Source organism: Pongo abelii, chromosome 13, assembly GCF_028885655.2.
Source record: "Pongo abelii isolate AG06213 chromosome 13, NHGRI_mPonAbe1-v2.0_pri, whole genome shotgun sequence".
Classification (NCBI taxonomy): Eukaryota; Metazoa; Chordata; class Mammalia; order Primates; family Hominidae; genus Pongo; species Pongo abelii.
In genome coordinates, this window is record NC_071998.2 from 113229769 (window position 1) to 113253362 (window position 23594).

General features: G+C 43.4%; 1 protein-coding gene and 1 long non-coding RNA gene across 8 annotated transcripts in view; one reads left to right on the forward strand and one right to left on the reverse strand.

The window, feature by feature from the left end:
• TTLL11 (tubulin tyrosine ligase like 11) overlaps positions 1-23594 on the reverse strand; it is a 278864-nt gene that overhangs the window by 145679 nt on the left and 109591 nt on the right. For all 7 annotated transcript variants that reach the window (XM_054521083.2, XM_054521081.2, XM_002820170.5 and 4 more), the window contains 2 exons: positions 10840-10935; positions 9965-10080 (listed from right to left, as the gene is read on the reverse strand). In XM_054521083.2, coding sequence (XP_054377058.2) covers positions 9965-10080; positions 10840-10935 — 212 coding nt within the window. The remainder of the gene's footprint in view (positions 1-9964; positions 10081-10839; positions 10936-23594) is intronic.
• Positions 2717-12668, forward strand: LOC129048084 (uncharacterized). The gene is made up of 6 exons (XR_008510124.2): positions 2717-2787; positions 6434-6584; positions 8329-8466; positions 8940-9059; positions 9988-10089; positions 12284-12668. It is a non-coding gene; the product is annotated as an uncharacterized LOC129048084 (long non-coding RNA).

Below are 23594 nucleotides of genomic sequence, written 5' to 3' on the forward strand. Positions count from 1 at the left end.
GAAACTATTATTCTCTTTTTTTTATAATGAAGAAACTGAACTCAGGAAAGTCTAAGTGACTTTTCTGAGACCAAGGTGGAGCTGATACTAAAACCTTGGTCTCCTAAGCCCAGCAAGCGCTGTGTTCTGGGCTAACAACTGCTGATTCTAAAAGCACACAAACATTTAAGGTTCACTGGTGCAACTCCTAAGGAAATTTCCAAACACATTTGCTACCTCATCACTACCTGGAATAACTTTGGAAGGGCCCACAAAGAATTCAGCACTGCCATTTCCCCATAATGATGACTGACTGGCCATATGCTCGTCTAGTTTCCCATCTGCTCCACACACGGCAAGAGGGAGAGCGTGCCTACCTGCCGGCGGAGGGGCTCGGCTCCTGTCTAATGGCCCTCTGGAATGACACTCTCACATCAGCTCAGGAAATTCTTCCCCATACATCTTGGAAATGGTTCCCTCTCAACAGATTTCCCACAAATAAGGCTTTTGCTGGTTACTTCTGACTTAACGCTTAAACGTTTTCAAATGGAAGAGAGTTGTCTGGTTTTACTTCTTGCACATAAAATAACGCACTTATCATTAGTCATCTCCTTCCTGCTCACACTTGAAAATGTATGCACATTTTTCTCATTTGCTATCATCTGAAACCTGAGACCTTTCAAGGTATGGGGAATGCAATGTATCTTGAAGTCAGGAACCTCAGACAAGTTGTGGCTTTTTATAGCCTCCAATGATAATAGGATGACAGTTCGGTTCTTCACTTTTTGAAAAGTGAAACTTTTCAAACTTCTGGCTTTCGCTCCAGAAAAAAAATACACATATACACAAAATCACAGATACCCTTCAAGACTTCCTGCATTCCAGATAGAAAAACAGCTCCATAACAAACCTGCTCATGAACCCCCTGACCCTGAAATAAAAGTTGGGAAAAAAAAAAGGTTTTGAATACTGTGCCAGGGACTAAGAATAAAGACTGTGACACTTTCATTAGAGGAGAGAAAAAAAAATATCGCACAAAAAAACAAGCTCAAATTTCTTTTCCTTTTTTTTTTTTTGTTTTTTGGAGACTGAGTCTCCCTCTGTTGCCTAGGCTGGAGCGCAATGGTGCGATCTCAGCTCACTGCAACCTCTGCCTCCTGGGTTCAAGCGATTCTCCTGCCTTAGCCTCCTGAGTACCTGGGATTACAGGGACATGCCACCATGCCTGGCTAATTTTTATATTTTTAGTAGAGATGGGGTGTTACCAAGTTGGCCAGGCTGGTCTCGAACTTCTGACTTCACGTGATCCACTGCCTAGGCATCCCAAAGTGCTGGGATTACAGGCGCGAGCCACTGTGCCTGGCCTCAAATTTCTTGACATTCAAGGCCATAAACCTCTGACTTTGGGTTTCCATCTAGTTCCCACCTTCCTGTCTCCTAATCCACTCCATGCACCCATCCCTCCTGCCTACCTGAACTCCTCAAGGCTCCCCCAACAGAGCCTTGTGCCTTTGTTTTCTTCGCCAGGGACCTCCTTCCCCTCATTTTCATATTTCAAATCCTACTCACGCTTTAAACCTCAGCTGAAGTGCCACCTCCTTGTCAGTTTTTAAAAGTTCTTCCCATCAGGAAATAACCTCTCCCCACACTTGCCTCTCTTGGCAATTTGTCTTTACACTTGCAGTACTTAGCACATTCCACCTTACAGATATTGATGCGTGGATCTTGCCACCCCTATTGACCAGCGACCTAATTCACTGCTGCAGTCTTCCCCTGACACACAGTAAGTGCTCAATAAACACTCGAAATAAATAAATATCTGTTTCTCTAATCCACACATGGTGCAAATGAAATGCAAATAAGTACGCAAATATTCATTTCTCTGTGACCCAGACTTTTTTACTTATGTAAAATCTTCAAAGGTGCTTGGGGTCAATGTGTGCTGGTCTGTAGGATCAGCATTCCTGATTGAACTCTCATGTATTAGTCTGTTTTCACACTGCTATAAAGAACTACCTGAGACTGGGTAATTTATGACGAAGAGGTTTAACTGACTTAGAGTTCTGCAGGCTTAACAGGAAGCACGACTGGAAGGCCTCAGGAAACTTACAATCATGGTGGAAGGCAAAGGGGAAGCAAGGACCTTCTTCACAAGGTGGCAGGAAAGAGAGAAGGGGGAGCTGCCACACACTTTTAAACCATCAGATCTCATGAGAACTCACTCGCTATCACAAGAACAGCATTGGGGAAACTGCCCCCATGATCCAATCACCTCCCACCAGGTCTTGTGGGGATTACGATCCGAGATGAGAGTTGGGTAGGGACACAGAGCCAAACCATATCACCTCAGGAATCAGTTGAGCCCAGAATTTCAACCAAAGGTCAGCAGTGCACACATGAACGGGCCATTCAGCAGGACAGCGGATGATTCTTCTGGAAGAATCTATTCTCCAGTCAGAAAGATCATGTTACGACAGCATGCTTAGTCTAGACAGTTAATAACTCCTCTTCATTATTTTTGAGGGGACTTCAATAAGAGGTGCCACCAATTTAAGGGGCAGGGTTCTGGGTCTGTAGAATTTCTGATTAATGTTTCTCTAATCTTCTCCAGGATTGGACAAAGCTACATTCCTTGGTGTACGACAAGGCCCAGCCACAAAACAGAGTCCACTGGGAGATTCCTTGTTTTCTGTTCTCTGAGAATGTTTCAACTTTATTCTAGATTCTACATAGAATCTACCGGATTTGGGGATTCATCTGTTGGCACCAAACATGGCACAGGGCCCAAGAGATGTGCTTGGAGACAAGGTAAGAAGTAAAGCCTGAGTGCCCAGTAAAACCTTTAGTGGACAAACACTTCCGAATTAGGACCACAGCTGCTTGGCAGGCTGACTCCTCTCTTTACAGCAAACCTGGTTGTTATGGTGACAGGAAGTAATGAAATGGGGAGAGGATTGTGAAATATTATGTGGAAAAAGGGGCTTCTGGGCTGTATATAAGTCATGTTCCAAATATATACCTCTGAATAAGAGGAAAGCAGTCCATAACCCAGCTCCCAGGCATTGCGTGGCATCGTGATATCAATAAAACCCCCTCCGATTTCTCCAAGCCTGTCTCTGTCTTCATTTATATTACACTGGGGTCCTGAATGGCTGTGATTCTTGAGAAAGGAGTCCAGTTGCCTGAAATATCTATGTTCAGGAGAAGGAGCCCAATAGTAGTAAAATGGGTCCCCCGGGAGCCAAAAATTAATCAATTGATGGAACAAGCACCTTGCTTTAAAAATAATTGAGATTGCAATTTATTTACTTCTGCCTCTGACAGAAGTTTTAAAAAGAAAGACCTAGGCTGCCCTAATACCTTGAGTGAAAGGGGAAATTTTCCATTGATTATTCTTATTTTTTTCCCATACCTTCAAAGTTAAGCTTTGGATGTGAAATGGACACTGGAGACCAACACAGCCTCATGGCCAGGCGAACACTGGTGTAGGAGTCAGGCCCAGGGCCCAGTTTCCAGTCTATCTCTTACTAGCTTTGGGACTTGGGGCAAGTTTCTTACCTCCCTCCAGCATAGCTTCCCCATGTATGATTCAGGGGGGCAGAACCATTATGTCCACAACTCAAACAGCTTGTCTCAACAGCTGGTGACTTATTTGTCACCATCAGCATGATTTTAAAGGAAAGCTTGATTGACAGTGACTCTAAGAACTAGCTGTTGTCTAATGCTCTCAGATTCCATGGGCCTTTCTCACACGTGTCATTTCATATCATGACCATGACAATCCAGCCAAGGAGGTACCTGGATTTCCATTTTACAGACATGATTAGACCAAAGTGACTTTACCACCAAGCTCAGGGTACAATGATCAGAGATTAAGAACATTATCCCAGGCCTGGCTGATAACCAAGTCTGTAGTCTTGCCAGGACACAGGCCGCTCCTCTGTCAGTGATCCTTCAGCGGGAGATTTTTTTTTTTTTTTTTTTTTGAGACCGAGTCTTGCTCTGTCGCCCAGGCTGGAGTGCAGTGGCTCCATCTTGGCTCATTGCAACCTCCGCCTCCTGGGTTCAAGCGATTCTCTTGCCTCAGCCTCCCAAGTAGCTGGGATTACAGGCGCCCACCACCAGGTCCAGCTAATTTTTGTATTTTTAGTAAAGATGGGGTTTCACCATGTTGGCCAGGCTGGTCTCAAACTGCTGACCTCATGACCCACCCTCTTCGGCCTCCCAAAGTTCTGGGATTACAGGCGTGAGCCACTGTGCCCAGCCTCAGAGGGAGGTTCTTGAACCAGGGAACTGACCAGCATGATGAGTTCTAAGGTCTGGGCTTTTAGCAACAAATGAGGAGGCTGGATAAAAACAGGAATTCTAAAAACTTCTTGTAGCAAAAAAGATCCCCTCTCTTCAAAGGAAATCTAATGTAGAATGCCAACATGTGAAATAGAACATCGTAGCATCCCTCTGGTTGAAAAAGAGATGGCATCCACCCAAATGTCCATCAACTGACAAATGAATACTAAATGTGGTCTATCCATCTCTTGGAATATTATTCAGTTGTAAAAAGGAATGAAGTACTGACACAAGCCACAAAAAGGGTGAACTTCGAAAATATTATACTAAGTGAAAGAAGCCAATCACAAAAGACTGCACAGGGTATGATTCTATTCAGACGAAATATCCAGAATAGCTAAATCCGCAGAGACAGAAAGCAGACCATTGGTTGCCGGGAACTGGGGGGAGGGGGAATGGAGAGTGATTGCTTGATGGTTTCCTTTTGGAGTGGAAAAACGCTGTGGAGCTAGTGGTGACGGTTGCACAACTTTGTGAATGTACAAATGCCACTGAATTGTGTGCTTTTAAATGGTTCATTGTATCATATATGAATTTTACCTCCATTTATATAATGTTTCCAGAATCCTACCCCGTAAGCTTCCTGCTTTGCATGTCCCTACAGAGCCTCCACGGAACCTTGGTAAGAAAATCAATTGAGTCACTAGATATTACAAAATGCTACCTTAGCCAAAATAGTTCACATATGACAGATGTTTTCCTCCTTCAGGAGCCAAAGGTAATTTCTCCTAACACATGAAATAAATATCAGTCAGTGACATCTTGCTACCTGGAAACAGAACCTTCCATTGGTAACCAGCTCCAATGTCGATTCTAGTCCACAGTCATCAAGCAGCTTCATTTTTAGGATACATCATTGATTTTAAACTAAAAAATCTACTTTAAGTATACCAGGAAGGAGAATAATAACTAAGCATTGTTTTTTCTTTCATGTCCAGTAGATACTTTCTTTTTTCTTTTCTTTTCTTTTTTTTTTTTTTTTTTTTTGAGACGGAGTCTCGCTCTGTTGCCAGGCTGGAGTGCAGTGGTGTGATCTCGGCTCACTGCAACCTCTGCCTCCCAGGTTCAAGCGATTCTTCTGCCTCAGCCTCCCGAGTAGCTGAGACTACAGGCACGCGCCACCATGCCTGGCTAATTTATTTTGTATTTTTAGTAGAGACAGGGTTTCACCATATTGGCCAGGCTGGTCTCAAACTCCTGACCTTGTGATCTGCTGTTGAGTGGTAAACTCAGCATTATCAAGCACTTACTACACATTAAAAGTCTTTCTCACTTATTTTTATTTATTTTTTGAGACACAGTCTCACTCTGTCACCCAAGCTGGAGGGCAGTGGCACCATCTCGGCTCACTGCAACCTCCATCTCCTGGGTTCAAGCGATTCTCCTGCCTCAGCCTCTCAAGTAGCTGGGATTATAGGCATGCACCACCATGCCCAGCTAATTTTTGTATTTTTAGTAGAGATGGGGTTTCACCATGTTGGCCAGGCTGGTCTTGAACTCCTGACCTCAAGTAATCTGCCCACCTCGGCCTCCCAAAGTGCTGGGATTACAAGTGTGAACCACCGTGCCCGGCCTCTCATTGTTTATTTGAACATCATTATCCCCATTTTATAGAAAAGGATACTGAGGCTCAAAACAGCTATGCAACATCTCCAAGGACTCACCACCAGTTGGTGACAGAGTCAGGATTGGAATCTCAGGTTTTTCAGCTCCAGAGAAGGCACCCTCGAATATGCCGAGGTGGGTGTCAGCAGAGCCAAGTTCTTCCCCCGGTAGACTGCCTGAGGACTGCTTTCAGTCCCACCAAGAAACTGACCCTAGGCTACAAGACCCAGAGTTTGGGGAGACGCGTGATGCATGGACACGGGTCTGGGGCTCCTTCTGAGGACTCCTCTGCAGCTGTCCAGGGCAGTTTGGGGAGATGAGGAGTTTGGGGGATCTACTTTTTATCTTTAGTCTGTGTGAGGAAGTGAAGACCCACCTCAGCAGTCTTGCTGACAAACTGTTCTCAAGAAATAACTAATGATGGACAGACACTTCAGATCCTCTTTTGCTAAAGAGTTGAAGGGAAAGGCTGGGATTCCATTTGTTTTTTTTCAAAAAATAGGTCGGATTCTGTGCAAACGCTAGAAACCCTGGCTTCTAAAGGTAACTTCTAGCCTGGAAGTCCACATAACATCATTTTATGCAGTTGGAGTGACATAGTCTCAGATTTGGACACAGGATTCAGCACTACAACACCGTGCAGCATAAATCAGGTAATTTTTCAACTTATTCTGAAACATTTCTACGCAAAGGAGTTGAGAATAATTTCAGCCTTTTCCTCTGCATGGTAAATTTATCAAAATGATCATAATGCCTTACATATAAACACACTTTATGGATTACAAAGTACTTTCATGGATAATCCTTGCTGAGTTAAAAAAAAAAAAAAGGTGAAATTAAGAAAAAATATCAGTCAATGGCGTTAAGCTATTATCATATATCTTTACATTGTAGGTAAGAAGAGGATGAGATGAAAGGGTTTTATATTAGAATAAAAGTCAAGTTCCAACTTCTAACTGTTCCTGGTTATCAATAAAAAAGTCAATGCTTTTTAAATTAAAAATGAGGAGCTGCTATTTATGACTTGATAAGTTGTAAAATGCCTTTCCTATCCTTCCCAATGGTCCTATGCCCCATTATTATTAAATTTTAGGCCTGCAGCTCATATAGATCACATAGAATGCAGCTTCTATGGATTAATTGGTGTAGGTAAAGAAAAGCAACTAGAACAAGAAAAATAAAACTGTATGTGTTTCAATGTCATTTAATGGAAATACAGTAGAATGCTTCTATCCCTTCATGTTTAGGTGGCAGAGCTTAAAAAGACTCAGGACATACAACGGCTCTTGAACTTCTTGTTCCCAATAAAGGAATAAGAATGCTGATGTGTCTAAAAAGTGGGCGAATGATATGAATAGACACTTCTCAAAAGAAGACATTTATGCATCCAACAAAGATATGAAAAAAAGCTCATCATCACTAGTCGTTAGAGAAATGCAAATCAAAACCACAATGAGATACCATCTCACAACAGTTAGAATGGCGATCATTAAAAAGTCAGGAAACAACAGATGCTGGAGAGAATGTGGAGAAATAGGATCGCTTTTACACTGTTGGTGGGAGTGTAAATTAGTTCAACTATTGTGGAAGACAGTGTGGCGATTCCTCAAGGATCTAGAACCAGAAATACCATTTGGCCCAGCAATCCCATTACTGGGTATATATCCAAAGGATTATAAATCTTTCTACTATAAAGACACATGCACACGTATGTTTATTGCAGCACTAGTCACAATAGCAAAGACTTGGAACCAAACCAAATGCCCATCAATGATAGACTGGATAAAGAAAATGTGGCATATATACACCATGGAATACCATGCAGCCATAAAAAAGGATAAGTTCATGTCCTTTGCAGGGACATAAATGAAGCTGGAAACCATCATTCTTAGCAAACTAACACAAAAACAGAAAACCAAACACTGCACGTTCCTACTCATAAGTGGGAGTTGAACAATGAGAACACATGAGGACAGGGAGGGGAACATCACACACTGGGGCCTGTCAGTGGGTGGGGACTAGGGGAGGGATAGCATTAGGAGAAATACCTAATGTAGATGACAGGTTGATGGGTGCAGCAAACCACCATGGCACGTGTATACCTATGTAACAAACCTATATGTTCTGCACATGTATCCCAGAACTTAAAGCATAAAAAAGAAAAAAAAAAAGAATGCTGATGTGTCAAAGTCATCCTAAGAAAACTGTACTGCCATGCCATACTGGCATACATTGCTACCCAAATCTCCTTACAGTACCATACGATTTCTCAGAACCTAATATCTGCTGGTGAGACCAATAACTATTAGAGAATAGATTTTTGAGGAATGAGTTTTATTGCAGTAGTTCTGACCAAATTGCAATTAATCCATTGCTTTTCCCTTGGGATGGCTAAAGAAGGCAGCTGCAGACACATACGTACTGGTGAACACATTATTTGGCTGCCATCGGGTCTGAGCTGCTCAGAGGACAGCTTTGAAGCACTGATTGGTGGAAGAAGCCACACCTGGTGGGACTGGCCCATACAAACTACAGGTAAACATTCTCAGCTGAGGCTTGCCAACAATGGTAATCTGTGCCTCACACAGTCAAGAACACTCTTGACAAGAACTCAGCCGGGCCGGCGCCATCCAGCCTGACTCAGACTATGACCAATACTTCTTCAGGGTAATATTTCCTGCAGGGCAGTGGCACTCAGCCTTGGCTGCAATAGCACAATCACCTAGGGAACCTAGAAACTTTCTGTGGCCAGGCCTTCCACCCAGGCCAATTAAAATCAGCACCTCTAGAAGTGGAAACTCCAGTATTGGTATTTCTGAAAGCTCCCCAGAGGGTTCTAATGTGCAGCCAAGCATGAGAAGCACTACCATAGGGTGATATTTGGGCTTGAGCCCAGGTGGTGAGAAGCCTTGGTAGAGGAACCTGCAAACCACCACTTGCTTGAGGAAGTCTGCATTCCTCCCAGTCTTGAACAATTACTGACAAGTGCTTTATTTGTCTGCGCACAGGTCAATCTGATTCATCTAGGGATATGAGAAGTGCTATTTGAGATGCCTTTGATTTTTCTTCCTGAAACATTGACACAATGATATGTACTCAACACCTACTTTGTGAGAGCCTGGAATTTGGTAAAAACAAAACAACATACTCAAGTGAAATATCATTCATTTCTGGGGTGATTTAATGGGAGGGAGGGTGGAGCACATATATCCACCAACAATGCAATGTAATGTACCACTGAGTGGGTGCGGACGAAGCAGAATTACAAGTGTTGTAAATATCATAGAACTGTCATTAAATTGGCCCTGCCAATTTTGAAACTAAAAGTTTATACTGCAAGAGTGTAAACATGAAGAAAAGAAAAAGAAAGCAACTCTTACCATGTCCTAGTTACCTATGACCCTCTTCTCCTGCGTTTTATTGTACTTTTCCTGTGCTTGAGGATTTCAAAGAGAAGCACTATGTGTGCAATGGCGGGCAAGTGGGAGGCCTAGCCTTGAGGGAGACAGCTTCTTAGAAGAGACATTCCATATGAAATTCTGGGTTGAAAATTCTTTTCTTTAAGAATGTTGAATATGGACACAGGAAGGGGAACATCACACACTGGGGCCTGTTGTGGGGTTGGGGGAGGGGAGAGGGACAGCATTAGGAGATATACCTAATGTTAAATGACGAGTTAATGGGTGCAGCACACCAACACGGCACATGTATACATATGTAACAAACCTGCACGTTGTGCACATGTACCCTAAAACTTAAAGTATAATAATAATAAAAAAAAGGAAGAGACATTCCAGATTTGGATAACACTCAGAAATTCATCAACGGAAGCCCATTTGTCAGATTACTCCAGATTTGAGTCACTGATTGCTTGGGGGCTGATATTTATAAAACAAAGATATTTTATTAGAATTGTTTAAGATATAAATCTCACTTACAATGGTAACAGGTTCTAAGAACTTACCTGCTTAGGATACGAAGCCGAATTAGGAGGCAGAGTTGATAGAAATGAATGACATTAAAAAGTACTTACTGGTTCTCTCTTTTCTTCTTAAGTGGGTCCATGAGGCGCAGAGTGTCTCTGATCACAGCCACTTTCACTTCTTCATCAACGAGGCTGGGAACATTTTCAAACACCCCTGGAGAAAGCTTGAACGGGTAAGGATTCTGTGTCACAGTGGAGACCGTGATTCCGTGCCAAGTGGCTATCCAGCTAGCTCCAGGGGTTATACTAGTAAATTTTGCTTATGCTAATCTATAGAAGAAAATTTTTAAAGACTTCCTTTATACTACCTTAAGAAGGTTGATTTCCTTTTATAAATTAACCAAACACATGAAGAGGAAAAATAGCACTATGTTTTTCTAATTATCAAAATGATACATGCTCACTGAAGAAAATTAAGAAATATAGAAAAGGGTTAAGAAAACTAAAATAATCCATATAATCCTCTCTAAACCCAATATTGATACCTGCTGTATTTCCTTCCAGATTTTTTAAATGCATTTTTTGGGGGAGGGGGAGAAAAATATAACCACTGCTAAATGTATTATTTATCTTAGTGATTCAAGTATGTCAACATGACTAAATCATATTCATATAATTTCAATTAGTTCATCTCCTGAGGCTAATTAGTTCATGTCAAAACTGATGGGAAGGCTCAGCTGCTTCCAAGTTTCCAAATCTTCAACACTGGAAAAACGGCATGCTGGGGAGTGACCACAGGTCAGATAGGCCTTGTATTAATAGTCTATGTTCAGAACTCAACAAAACTGAAGTTATTTGACTTGAACAGAATTTGGCTATGAAAATCTGAGAAAGTTCAATCTTGTTTTGTGAAGTGAGCAACATGAGGGTAGGAATATTCAGCTGTATGGCAACATAGTCAATGAGATGCTCAAAATACTTACTTCGTGCTCATGTTCGATTCTCATACTGGGATTTGCATTTACTTCAAGTAGTATAGGCTTCAGATTTTTCATTAGAAGAATGTCAAAGCCTAAAATCTGGGCAGGATAAACACAATTCAGAATTACTGTCTCTATTGAGTATGGTATTAGGGTCATTAAGTTAAAAATAAATTCAAACTCAGTCCCCAACCTTGGCCTTGACCCTGGCTTCTCTTGTCCACAGCCCCTCTTCCTCTGGGGGTACTTATCAGACCAAATGGACAGCAGAAAATTTTATAGAAACCTTGATAATGGGATGAGTTCCCACAGTGCATTTCAGCACCGTCTTTGTCGTCTGAAGGGCTGTTGATGACCTCTTTCTTCTTTAACAGGTTTTTTATTATGTTGAGGATGAGTAGTAGTCCATCGATTTCTCCCTCTGCCTTTTCTTCTGCTCTCCTTTAGTAAGTGGCTTCTTAGCTAGCTCTCTGAGAACCTAAGGCTGCTTTTGCAAACCTGAGGTATACATCAGTGTCATATAAGGACCCCGTTCAAAACCACCACATCGGCTGGGCTTAGTGGCTCATTCCTGTAATCCCAGCACTTTGGGAGGCCGAGGCAGGCAGATCACCTGAGGTCAGGAGTTTGAGACCAGCCTGGCCAACATGGCAAAACATCGTTTCTACTAAAAATACAAAAATTAGCTGGGTGTCGTGGCGCAAACCTGTAATCCCAGCTACATGGAAGGCTGAAGCAGGATAATTGCTTGAACCCAGGAGGTGGTGGTTGCAGTGAGCCAAGATGGTGCCACTGCACTCCAGCCTAGGTGACAGAATGAGACTCTGTGTCAAAAAACAAAAAAACAAACAAACAACAAACAAACAAAAAAACCCCACCACATCCCTACAGAGTCAGAAGTGCTTAGAGCAGAACCCAGGTGAATGTATTTTGAATAAAGCAAATTCCCCAGGTGATTCAGATATACTCTCTTAGTTAAGAAGACGGGAATATTGATTAGGCACCTACTAGGCACCCATTACTATACAATGCACTGATTATTCATAGTCTCATTGAATCCTCATGACAGCATATTTGAAGAAGGGATTATGTGCTCCACTTTACAGAAGCAGAAACTGAAACTCAGGAAGGCCAATGGATTTCTCAGAGACGGCCTAGCTAGTTAATCAATGACAGAGCTGGCTTTCACACCCAAGCAGGACTGACTACACAATTTGTGTGGCCTAGTGCAACATGAAAATGTGGGGCCCTTTGTTCAAAAAGGATGAACAGTTTCACATAGTCAAACCAAGCTCAGAGCCCTTCTAAGCGCAGGGCCCTGTGTGACCCCCCTGCACAGTTGGAGTTCTCCAACACCGTTTGCTTCACGCCTGCTCTTAAATCCAGCACTCTGCCTTGGGTGAAGCTTTGTCTTCCAGTCACTCGGGCTTCTTTCTATTCCTTACAGGTCCTACAATCGGGGCCAGCCACTCAAGAGCATCTCGTTCTCTCTGCCTAGAACAACTCTTCATCTGGATAACTTTTGCTCATCCTTGAGATCGCTGTCTCTAATGAGATTCTGATTCAGACGACAAGGACTTTCGATTCCCCAGAGGATTCTCATTATGGCTACAAAAGTGATAATGCAGAAAATTTCTAACATAATTAATAGAACCCCAAAGTCTCAAAAAATAATGTGGAGAATAAAGAGAAAAAAGAAAAAGATAGGGTTGTAGACTCCCCTTCTCTGTGGATTCAAGGAAGAAAGATGAGGGAAATCCATTTACTAGTCTATATAGAATATGCATTAGTTAAATGATAATTATTAAACTGTAGCCCCATCCTTATTAATGAAATTAGAGCCTGAATGACCATTTTTGGGGGGTGATTCAAGATGAAGTTATATTTCAATGAAGGGCAATAAGGATGAAAAGTTGGGAAAAGTCATTCTCACTCTATTTTTCTTTCCTTGGTCATGAAAAGAAAGAAATGGAAATTCAGTAGAAAATGTTACATGTATTATAGATCTGCTTGATAATACATGACAAGTGGATGTGAGTGACGAGGCCTTTTAGAGACTCTGGTGACATCATCAGTCTAACTTCAGACCTGGTCTGAGACATGTGATGTTGATGAGGCTACAGAGAGCAGCAGGCTGTGGTGATGACGTTTATCATCCTTAGTCATCAGCTCTTACTTTTTGGTATATTTTGTACTTTCTCAGCCTGGTGGACTCTTCCCAGTTCAATGCCCAGTGGTTTCATGAATGTGAAGCTGGGAATGCTGGGAGCTGGAGCAGGGGTGGTAAAGCCTCATCAGCCCTGTTGGTCTACACCCACCAGTGGCATGAAATTTTCCAGAACCTAAACTTGAGTGCATGTTTTTGAGTATGCTGGGTCTTGTACAGGAATGCTTTGGAGTTAGAAAGACCTGGGGCTCCAGTCCCAGCTCAGTCCCTTACACTAGCTACATGACTCTAGGTAAGGTGCTTAGCCACTCTGAGCCTCAATGATCTCATCTGAAAAATGAGGATAACAATAGCTATCTGTCAGGGTTGTTGATAATGGCAGTGAAAAGCAATACCTAGGCCTATGCTCATCATATAGAAGGTACTCAATATACGCTATCTCTTTCCAGTTTCCTGCCAATTCCACCAAAAAGAAATGGCATTAGTGTGCTTTGTAGTCAAGAGGGGCTCATTTCATATCTTAGTTCTGCCTTTAACTTGTGTGACTATAGGCAAGTTACTTAGCAACTCTAAGCCCAAATTTCCTCATCTATAAAATGGAACTATGAATGGTACTTACTTACCTTAGTTCAAGTTCATCCATTCAGAAAATATTTATTTTTAATTTAATTTAATTTTTTTTTTTTTTGAGATGGAGTTTCTATCTTGTTGCCCAGGCTGGAGTGCAGTGGCACCATCTCGGCTCACTGAAACCTCCACCTCCCAGGTTCAAGCGATTCTCCTGCCTCAGCCTCCTGAGTAGCTGGGATTACAGGCATGTGTCACCACGCCCGGCTAATTTTTGTATTTTTAGTAGAGACGGGGTTTAGTAGAGCCAGGCTAGTCTCGAACTCCTGACCTCAGGTGCTCCGCCTGCCTTGTCCTCCCAAAGTTCTGGGATTACAGGTGTGAGCCACCACATCCAGCCCAGATAATATTTATTTAATGCTTTCTATGTCCCAAGAACTATTCTAGCTGCTGGAAATACAACAGTGAACTAAACAAGTCTTAGACTCCAGTAGGGGAGAAAAGATCAAATAGAGATAATGCAATATAACATTTTTTGCACAGTGCTTGATACATAGAAAGTGCTTAATGAGAGCCAGCTTTATGACATTTTTTCACAAGTTCAAGGAAATATGCATGATTTTCTTTTCAAAAGTCCAATAAAATATGTAGCATCAATGGATCTTAATAAACAGAATCACAGAACTGGGAGATATGTAGAGTTATCTTGTCATAAAATCACAGAATGTCCCAGCTGGCAGAAAATCAGATATTTACTTGGTCCAGTGGGTTTTCAAACTGGGGTTCTTTTCTGGGGTCCCAAGGGGGAGGCCAACCAGATCAGATCAAATTTTACCTTTTACCTATGTGATAAACTGGGGTTCCCAAGGAAAAAGCTTTACTTATTTATTTATTTATTTTTTTTTTGAAAATCCACTTTGTGCAGACAAGGAATGTGCAGCTTAGAATGGGGAAAGCCTCTTTCCAAGTCCCTCTAACAGAGCAGGAATTGTAAATGGAGAGAGAGCTTTTCAACCATGTGATATTCTGCCTCCCCAAGTAATTCAGTCAGCAATTATGTGTTGATCACCTTCCACTTGAGGGGCTCCCTGGGGGGTTTAAAGATATCTATCCTTCATTCTAGAAGCTTCAAATCAAGTTGGGGAGATTCCCGAGCCATTCATTATAAATTTATGCAAAGGCTCCAAACTACATCCCAACAACAGTGGTTAGTTCCTGAGCCCCACACCTACACTTCCATCTGCATCCAGAGTATCCCCAACTGGGAGGTCCTAGAGTCCCCCAATTCAGCGTATCCAAACTCACTCTGTGGTCAACTGTTTCTAAGATGGTCCCAATGATCCCTAACTCCTGGTATTCATTCCTTTCGTGTAATGCCCCCTCACACACACTGGGGTGTGACCTCACCTAGTGACTTGTTTCTAACAGATAGAATAGGGCAGAAATGATGAAATGTCACCTCTAATATTGGGTTATAAAAAGACCGTGGCTTCTATCTTGGGGTGCTTTCTCTCACTCTCTTGCTCACTCACTCGGAGGGAGGCCACCTGCCATATGGTCATGAGCTGTCCCATGGAGAGGCCCAGGTGGCAAGGAACTGATTTCTCCAGCCAACAGTTAGAGGGTACCCGAGACCTGCCAACAGCCATGGGAGTGGGCTTGGAGGAGGAGCTTTCCCCAGTTAAGTTCTGAGATGACTGCAGTCCTGGCCAACATGTGGGCTGCAGCCTTGCGAGAGACTTTGAGCCAGAAGCAGTCAGCTAAGCCTAAATTCCTGATCCACATATACTGCGAAATAGTGGGTATTTGTTGTTTTAAGCTGCTAAGGTTTGGGGTAATTTGCTACACAGCAATAGATAACGAATACACCATATTTTTCTAAAATCTCCTTTGCTTTCTGTATTCCTTATCCACCCAATCACACAAGTCAAAACTTTCCCTTCATCCGTTACAACCAGCTGGCCACTAACACCTGCACACTCTACCTCCTAAAAAGCTTTCTAGACCTGGCCCATCCCCTCTGCTCCTACTCGCCACAAGTCTGTGCCACCTCTCACTTTTCCTCTGCTCTCAAACTCGCTCCTCTAATTCATATGACACAAGGGGCTGCCAGAGCCATTTTTCTAAAGTGTAAATAGACTATTAACACTCTTTTGCCCAAAATCCCTGCCTACAAAATGAAGCCCAAGTCCCACAGCATGTCCTAAAAATTGCTCTATGACCTGGCATCTGTCAATACTCCAGCTTTATCTCCTCCCACTTGCTACTACTACACATCTTGGGATCTCATTGTGCTGAACCATTAGTAGTTCAAGGATGCTTTACTGCTCTCTGCCTTCATACTTTTCTGCCTGAAGGCATTACTTACTTTGTCAATTATTTACTGGGCACTACTAGATACCAGGCACTGTTCTTGGCACTGAGCATAAAGCTGTGATAAAACAAAACTCCTACCCCCTTGTAGCTTATGTTTTAGAGGGGAGAGATACCACAAGCAAGTCAATAATGAAAGCAAGGTAAGAACACAGAGTGTGATACAGTGGGTGGAAGAGAACATTTGGTGATCTACCTAGGAGGGCCAGGGGGGCCTTTTTTTTTTTCACAGCAAAATAAGTTTTTTATTGAAAAAGATAAATTCAGAGAATGAGATTTGGATTCCAGTTCTAATACAAACCCTGGACATGTATACTTGAGTGAAACACCTTACCATTGCAGTAACCCATCTCCAGACTATAAAAAAAGGAAATATCCTGGTGCCTTACCTATTTCATGGTAAGGACTGAACAAGTAAATCAAGGGAAAGCACTTTGAGAACTGTAGGAAAAGCACCAAAAGCTCTGATGATAGTAATGTCAGTTCCTATTAGCTCTCCACCAACCTAGATCCAGCAGCTCTGCAGTTGAACCAGCTACCTTCCCACCCACCTCACATGCAGCCCTCCAGATAGATTCTGTGGTTTTCTAGTTGACCATACTTGTAAGAACGTCAGATTCCTCCTGTCCACCAGTATGAGTCTTGTCTAGTTCTACCATTTGACCCAGCCATCCCATTACTGGGTATATACCCAAAGGATTATAAATCATGCTGCTATAAAGACACATGCACATTTATGTTTATTGTGGCACTATTCACAATAGCAAAGACTTGGACCAACCCAAATGTCCATCAATGATAGACTGGATTAAGTAAATGTGGCACATATACACCATGGAATACTATGCAGCCATAAAAAGGGAGGCCTTTCTAAAGAGGAGACACTTATCATTCCATTGTCTCTGGCCAGAACAGTTTCTGATGAGAACATTGTGGTTATTCTTTATTCTTCTGAACATAGTGTATCTTTTCTTTCTGACTGTTTTTAAGATTTTCTGATCATCACTGGTTTTCCAACAGTGTGATTATAATCTGGGGGTCGTGTGTGTGTGTGTGCATGTGTGTGTATTTTACTTGGAATGTCTTGAGCTTCTTAGATTGTGGGTTTATAGTTTTTGTTCAAATCTGGAAAATTTGGCCATTATTTCTTCAAAAGTTTTTTTTTATATTCCCTCTCTCTTCTGCCCTGGGACTTCAATTACACATATGTTAGACCACCTGATATTGGGCCATAGTCCACTGAGGGTCTGTTCTTTTTTTTCCTTGTCATTTTTCTCTATTTAATTTTGGACACATTCTATTGCTACGTCTTCAAGTTCACTGATGATTTCTTCTTCAGTGTCTAATTTCCTGTTAATCACATCCAGTGATATTTTCATCTCAGAGATTATATTTTCTGTTATAGAAGTTTCATTTGGCTCTTTTCACTGGTTTCCATTTCTCTCTTCACTAAGCTCATATGTTTCTTAAAATTTGTGTATATAGTTATAATAGCTGTTTTAGTATCCTTTTCCTGCTAGTTTCATCATTTCTAATATTTTTGGATCTGTTTCTCTTAAATGATTTCCCCATTGCTAAAGGTTACCTTTTCCTGTTTTGTGGAATGTTTAGAGATTTTTTATAATTGAATGCTGGACATTATATTTCAATGCTGAGTGTCTGGACTTTGTCTTTCTTTTAAAGTGCTGGGCTTTGTTTTGGCAGTCAGTTATTTGCAAATCAGTCTGATGCCTTCAAAGCCTTTTGCTTAAGGTGAATAGGATGGGTCTAGAGTAACCTTCATCCCAGGCAGGATTTAACGCTCCCTGTTAAGGCAGAACTTCTTTGGAGATTCCATTGCATGCTCCCAGCCATCACCAAAGACTCTTCACTCTGTTTGGGGCTCGAATGCCTCTGTGCCCTGTGTGAGCCCTGGAAATGGTTCAGCTTACCAGTCCCCCAGTTATTCTTTGTCCAGCTTTGTGGATTAACCCTCCATATATGCATGGCCTAGGACTCAGCAGAGACCCACCGAGATCTCATGCAGCTTTCTTGAGCTCTTTTCCTGCTTAGCTCCTTCCTTTCTGTAATTCTGCCCCACAAATTCCAGCCACCTTAGCCTTCCCAAACTTCAATCTTCATCTCCTCAACTCAGTGAGGTCACTGGACGCTGTTCAGGTTCACCTCCTCTGTGTCCATATTCCAAAAATTGCCCCCAGACTAAAAGCTGAGGCAACCATAAGACTCACCTTGTTTTTTTCCCCCTTTTCTCAGAGATCACAGTACTGAGCTATCTGTGGTCCAAAGTCTGAAAATATTTCTTTCATGTACACATTCATATATATTTCTGGTAGTCTAGTTGTTTGCAGAAGGAGGTTATTGTTACTCCCTCATCACCAGAAGCAAAAGTCTCAGGGAGGTGACATACAGACAGGGGCTGAATAAAGTGAGAGAATAAGTCATTTCGGGGCTGGGCATGGTGGCTCACACCTGTAATCCCAGCACTTTGGGAGGCCGAGGCAGGTGGATCACCTGAGGTCAGGAGTTCAAGACCAGCCTCACCAACATGGTGAAACCCTGTCTCTACTAAAAATATTTTTTAAAAATTAGCTGGGCATGGTGGCGGGTAGCTGTAATCCCAGGTACTTGGGAGGCTGGGGCAGGAGAATCGCTTGAACCCAGGAGGCGGAAGTTGCAGTGAGTGAGTGCCATTGCACTCCAGGCTGGGTCAACAAGAGTGAAACTCCAACTCAAAAAAAAAAAAAAAAGAATAAGTCATATTTGAATAGCTGGGGAAGAGCATTCCAGGGAGAGGGAACAGCAAGAACAAAGGCCATTTCTGAAGAACAGCAAAGAGTGAGCGAAACAGAGAGTGGCAGAAGATGAGGTCAGATAGACAAGGGGCAGATGGCGCTGCATCTTGTAGACCATGAGAAGGAGCCAGGATTGTAAGTGCAATGAAAAAGCCATTGGAGGGCTTCAGTGAGGAAAGTAACCGGATCCAACTTGTGTTTTAAAGCATCTCCTTGGCTACAGTGAGAAAAATAGGCTATAGGCAGCAAGGGTGGCTATGGCAGCCATTCAAGTGTGAGATGATGGCCGCCTAGACTGGGATGGCAGCAGTGGAGTTGGTTAGAAGTGGTTACATTTGGGAATATTTTAAAGGATATTTGCAAGAGTTGCTTATGGATTAGATGCATGAAGGAGGGAAACAGAAAAAAGAAGGATGTCTCAGGCTTCTGGTCTGAGTGACTGACTGAATGCCATTCATTTACTGAAACAGTAAAGACGATAGAGAGTAGGTTTGGGAGGGAAGTCAAGAGCTTGACTTTGGACATGTTCAGTGTTTGCTGGCTATTAACTATCCAAGTAGAAAATTAAAGTGGGCACTGGGATATACCAATCTGGAGCTCAAGGAAAGGTCAGGACTGGAAATACAGCTATAGGTGCCAGTAGCATAGAGCTGGTGCTTAAGGCCATGGGGGCTATGTGGGATCATTTAGGAGTGATTGTGAATAGGGGCACACCTTTCCAAGGATGGAGACCTGAGACTCTCCAACACTGACAGGTCCAGAAGAAGAGGCTGAGAAGCAGCAGCCAGGGAGGTAGGGGAGAACCTGGAGTGTATGCTTCTATCATATTCTTCTTGGCAAACCCTTCTTCATGCTCTACCCTCCAGCTTAAGCATCTCCTCCTCGGGGAAGCCTTCCCTGACAGGGTTAGGCAAAGTTAGCAACTCCCTTTTCTGGGCTCTCCCAGCATCCCACATGGACCCTCTCATAGCATTTCTTACAAGGGACTGGAGTTCTCATGAGTCAGCTTTCCCCACTACACTGTGTGCCCCCTCAGAGCAGGGACCTTGTCCTATCCGTAACCACACGCCCATACTAGCTCAGGGCTTGTCTCAGTGGGTGCCCGGGGAATGTGTTAGAGTCCAAAGGAAGAAAAAGCTGAAATATCAGAAGTTGTTTTTGGAGGAAGGCTTTATCTAGGAGATGGGGCTTGAATAGCACCTTAGAAGGCGTTGAAGTTCAAGAAACAGCAACAATGAGAGAGAGCATGCCAGGTCAGCTGAGACAGAAGAGAACCAAAGGGCAGCAATGGGAAAGCATAAATTATGTCCAAGACAGCAACTGGATCTGTTTTTCAAGACTGCAGGGCTCAGGGAGGGCACAGAGAAGCTAGACTGGGGCTGGGGTCAGGGGTGACAAATGCCAGGCTAAGGAAATGGTTTTCAAACTATGCTCCTTGGAACACTCGTGTTCCTGTTAGGTTTAAAATGTGAATATTTCATGGTTTCTTATAACTTTAAGGCACTTCATCATAGACAAATTTGAGAGCTGTTGTGGTTACAGATAACAAACAATGGAATAATCATAAAAACTGTCATTTATTAAGTGATTCCTATGTGTTAGGTGCTGTGCTAAATATTCTTCCTAGTTTGCTTTTATTTGTGCTTACAATAATTCTGAAAGAGAGGTACAAATATGGTCTCTAACTGCAGATAAGGAAGCTGAGGCTAAGAATTGTTAACTTGCCAAGCAGACCAGCTAGAGGTCCCAGGGTTAGTCCAAACCCAGGCCGTCTAAGAACCAAATCCAAGCCCTTGACCACTCACTGCATTGCTCCTTGGCCTTCTTCCCTTGGGGTGACTGGCTGAAGGGTAAGGAGGAGGTCAAAAAAACAAAGAATAAAGAGGAAAAACATCTTAGGATTTAGGATCAGCATCTCCTTCAGGCATCTAAGCGAAAGGATCACGGCCAAGGAGATAATTAGATACAGGGAGCTAGAAGAAGACACAGACCAAGCAATGGAACTGGGAAAGAACGTTCTTGAACGCTGAGCTGGAAGCCTTTCCTCTGCATGTGTGAATTCTGCCATATGATTCATCTACACTGACACAGGCCTTGCTGTATAAGTCAGAGTCACACTGGTGCCCTCAAGAAGACTGACATGAGGATATGTTGCTGGGAGCTACCTAGGCAATGACAGGGGACAGGCTGGAATGATAGGGAAGCCACGTTCCTCAGCAGCAGATTACAGGAAACCTGCCCACAGCCTGAGCAGTGCCCGCAACTGCTCTGGGCCATCACAATTTCCCAAGTAGTTATTGTGGCTATGATTGGAAAGGGGTCACCGTCACATGTTTAAGATAAATGTAATTTCTTTGGCTAGAGTTTATGTTCTGGAACGCTGCAATCTGAGTCAAGCCCAGGCAACAAGCGAGAGGAGCTGTACAGCAAAGAAGTCATGTGTTCTATCTGCACGGAACATTACAGCTTGAAAAGTCGTTCACAATCTTTATCTCACTGGAATTTGCCAACAACCCTGTGAGGTAGGCAAGGAAGATGAGGCACAGAGAAGTTAAGTGACTTATACAAGAACACACAGCAAGTCAATGGCAGAACCTAACTGGGTCCCTAAATCTCTAGGTTCCAAGTCAGCTCAGGTATGTAAGACCCAAACTCAAAAGTGTTCTTACAAGTGATAAGAATAAAGTAAGAGAGGGCTCCAAGAAGAAAAGGATACCATTTTTTCTTTTCTTTTTTTTTTTTTTTTTTTGAGACTGAGTCTCGCTCTGTCACCCAGGCTGGAGTGCAGTGGCACAATCTTGGCTCACTGCAAGCCCCGCCTCCCAGGTTCACGCCATTCTCCTGCCTCAGCCTCCCAAGTGGCTGGGACTACAGGCGCCTGTCACAACGCCCGGCTAATTTTTTGTGATTTTTTTTTAGTAAAGATGGGGTTTCACCATGTTAGGCAGGATGGTCTTGATCTCCTGACCTTGTGATCCGCCCGCCTCGGCCTCCCAAAGTGCTGGGATTACAGGCATGAGCCACCAAGCCTGGCCCAAGGATACCATTTTCTCCCTTAATGACTGGGAATCTGAAATGTATGGTAAGACAAATTCCAAATAGCTAACACCTTATACCCTGTTGAAGTGTTGTCACCTGCATTACTTCACAATAAAAGGCAGGCAGGGAAGTGAGCGTAGGTGATTTACAGTGAAAGAAGCAGAGGCTCAGAGTGGTGAAGAAACATGCCCAAGCTCGCACAGCTGGGAGGAGGAAGAGCACTTCCTTGAGCCTGGCATCTCCCCCCTGTGCTCCTCCTCTCACCCAGGCCTGGAAGCATTTAGTGTGGTCAAGCAGTGGGAAACGGTCCCAAGACTGTGGTTCCATTTGCAGACATGATCTGTCCAAACCAGTGGCTCCCTCCCTGTCTGCCCCCTCCACCAGCTCCCCACAGCTTGAGCCCCACTGATGGCTGCCCCATGTGGCCTGTCCATAGCAAGACATGCAGCAAAACAACCAGCCTGGCCCTCCACCCTACCACTCGGTCCAAGCCACGGCTCTGTGGCTTGGCTCTGCATGCTGGGCCCACATGATAGTCCTAGAATAGCTGTCATTGTCAAACAGATGTGACCACATGGTCCCCTGGGATGACCCCTGGACGTGTCCACATTGCAACTTATCTCCTTGACCCTAGCTTTTTGATGGCTTACATCAGGACTTGTTTTCTCTGGTCCTAGCTCTAAGTTCTGCCCTTTTCTCCTTTCTAATGTTTTAAGCCACCTACCTGATGGCTGAGCTGTCCATCCTCCCTGGGAACCAAAGGCCAGGGGTCCAGTTTCTCAGGACAGATTTCTGGATGGCAATTACCCCTTCCTGGTACTGATCATGGCCTGAATAGCCCTCCAAAAGGTGCCGCCAGCCTGCCTGGAAATCCTGCTGACTGGTGCCCAGCCCCTGGGGTGTCCCTCTGGGTTTGAGGCTGCACTTTGGGACCAGCCTCCTCTTCTGCTGTTGAATGAATGCCCCATCCACTAGAGACACTGCCCCACTCCCTCCGTTCTCACTTCTTGTCCCAAGAGACCTGTCACCTGCTTGCCATAGACTGGAAATAACCCAAATGTCCCTTGACAGAAGAACTGATAATAAATTGTGCATATTCACAATGGAATCTACAACAGTGCAAATGAGGCAGTACCCACGACCCCCACCAGCATGGGTGGACCTTGGAAACCTTATGTGTAGTGGAAAAGAATGTTGCAGAAGACTCCATACTTTATCATAGCATTTTTATAAAACTCAAAAACAAGCAAAACAAAACAATATATTGTTTAGGGATACATTCACACCTAATAAAAGTATTTTCAAAAGCAAGGAAATAATAAACATAAAATTCAGGGTAATGTCTACCTTAGGGCTGGGCAGGGACATGGTTTGGGGCAGAAACACACTAGTTGGAGATCTTGGGTTGGGAGGAGGGTTTGAGATAATCATTTTGTTGTTTGGGTTCATGGCTTACAAATATGTTCCATGTATTCTTTTTTCATATATATCAAGTGCTACAAAATGACTTTAAGGATTAGATGGAGAGGGTCTCAGAGGTACCCCTTCTTCTCTCCTCCTACCCACACTGATTGATCTGGGGGCAGGAAAGTGTGTACCTATGGAGTGTCTGGACACCACATCTCCCCACCCCGCACTGTCACAGCTGAATGGCCTGTAAGAATGTTCCAGCCTCATTCCCTTCCCTCCCACACTCTGGCTGAGTCCACCAGCCTCTGGCCCTGGCTCCATCGCTCTGCTGAAGACAATTCTCACTGAAGTCTCCAGTCAACTCCTTATGAGTGGAGAGGACAGTTTCAGTGCTGGTCTTGCCCGGCATC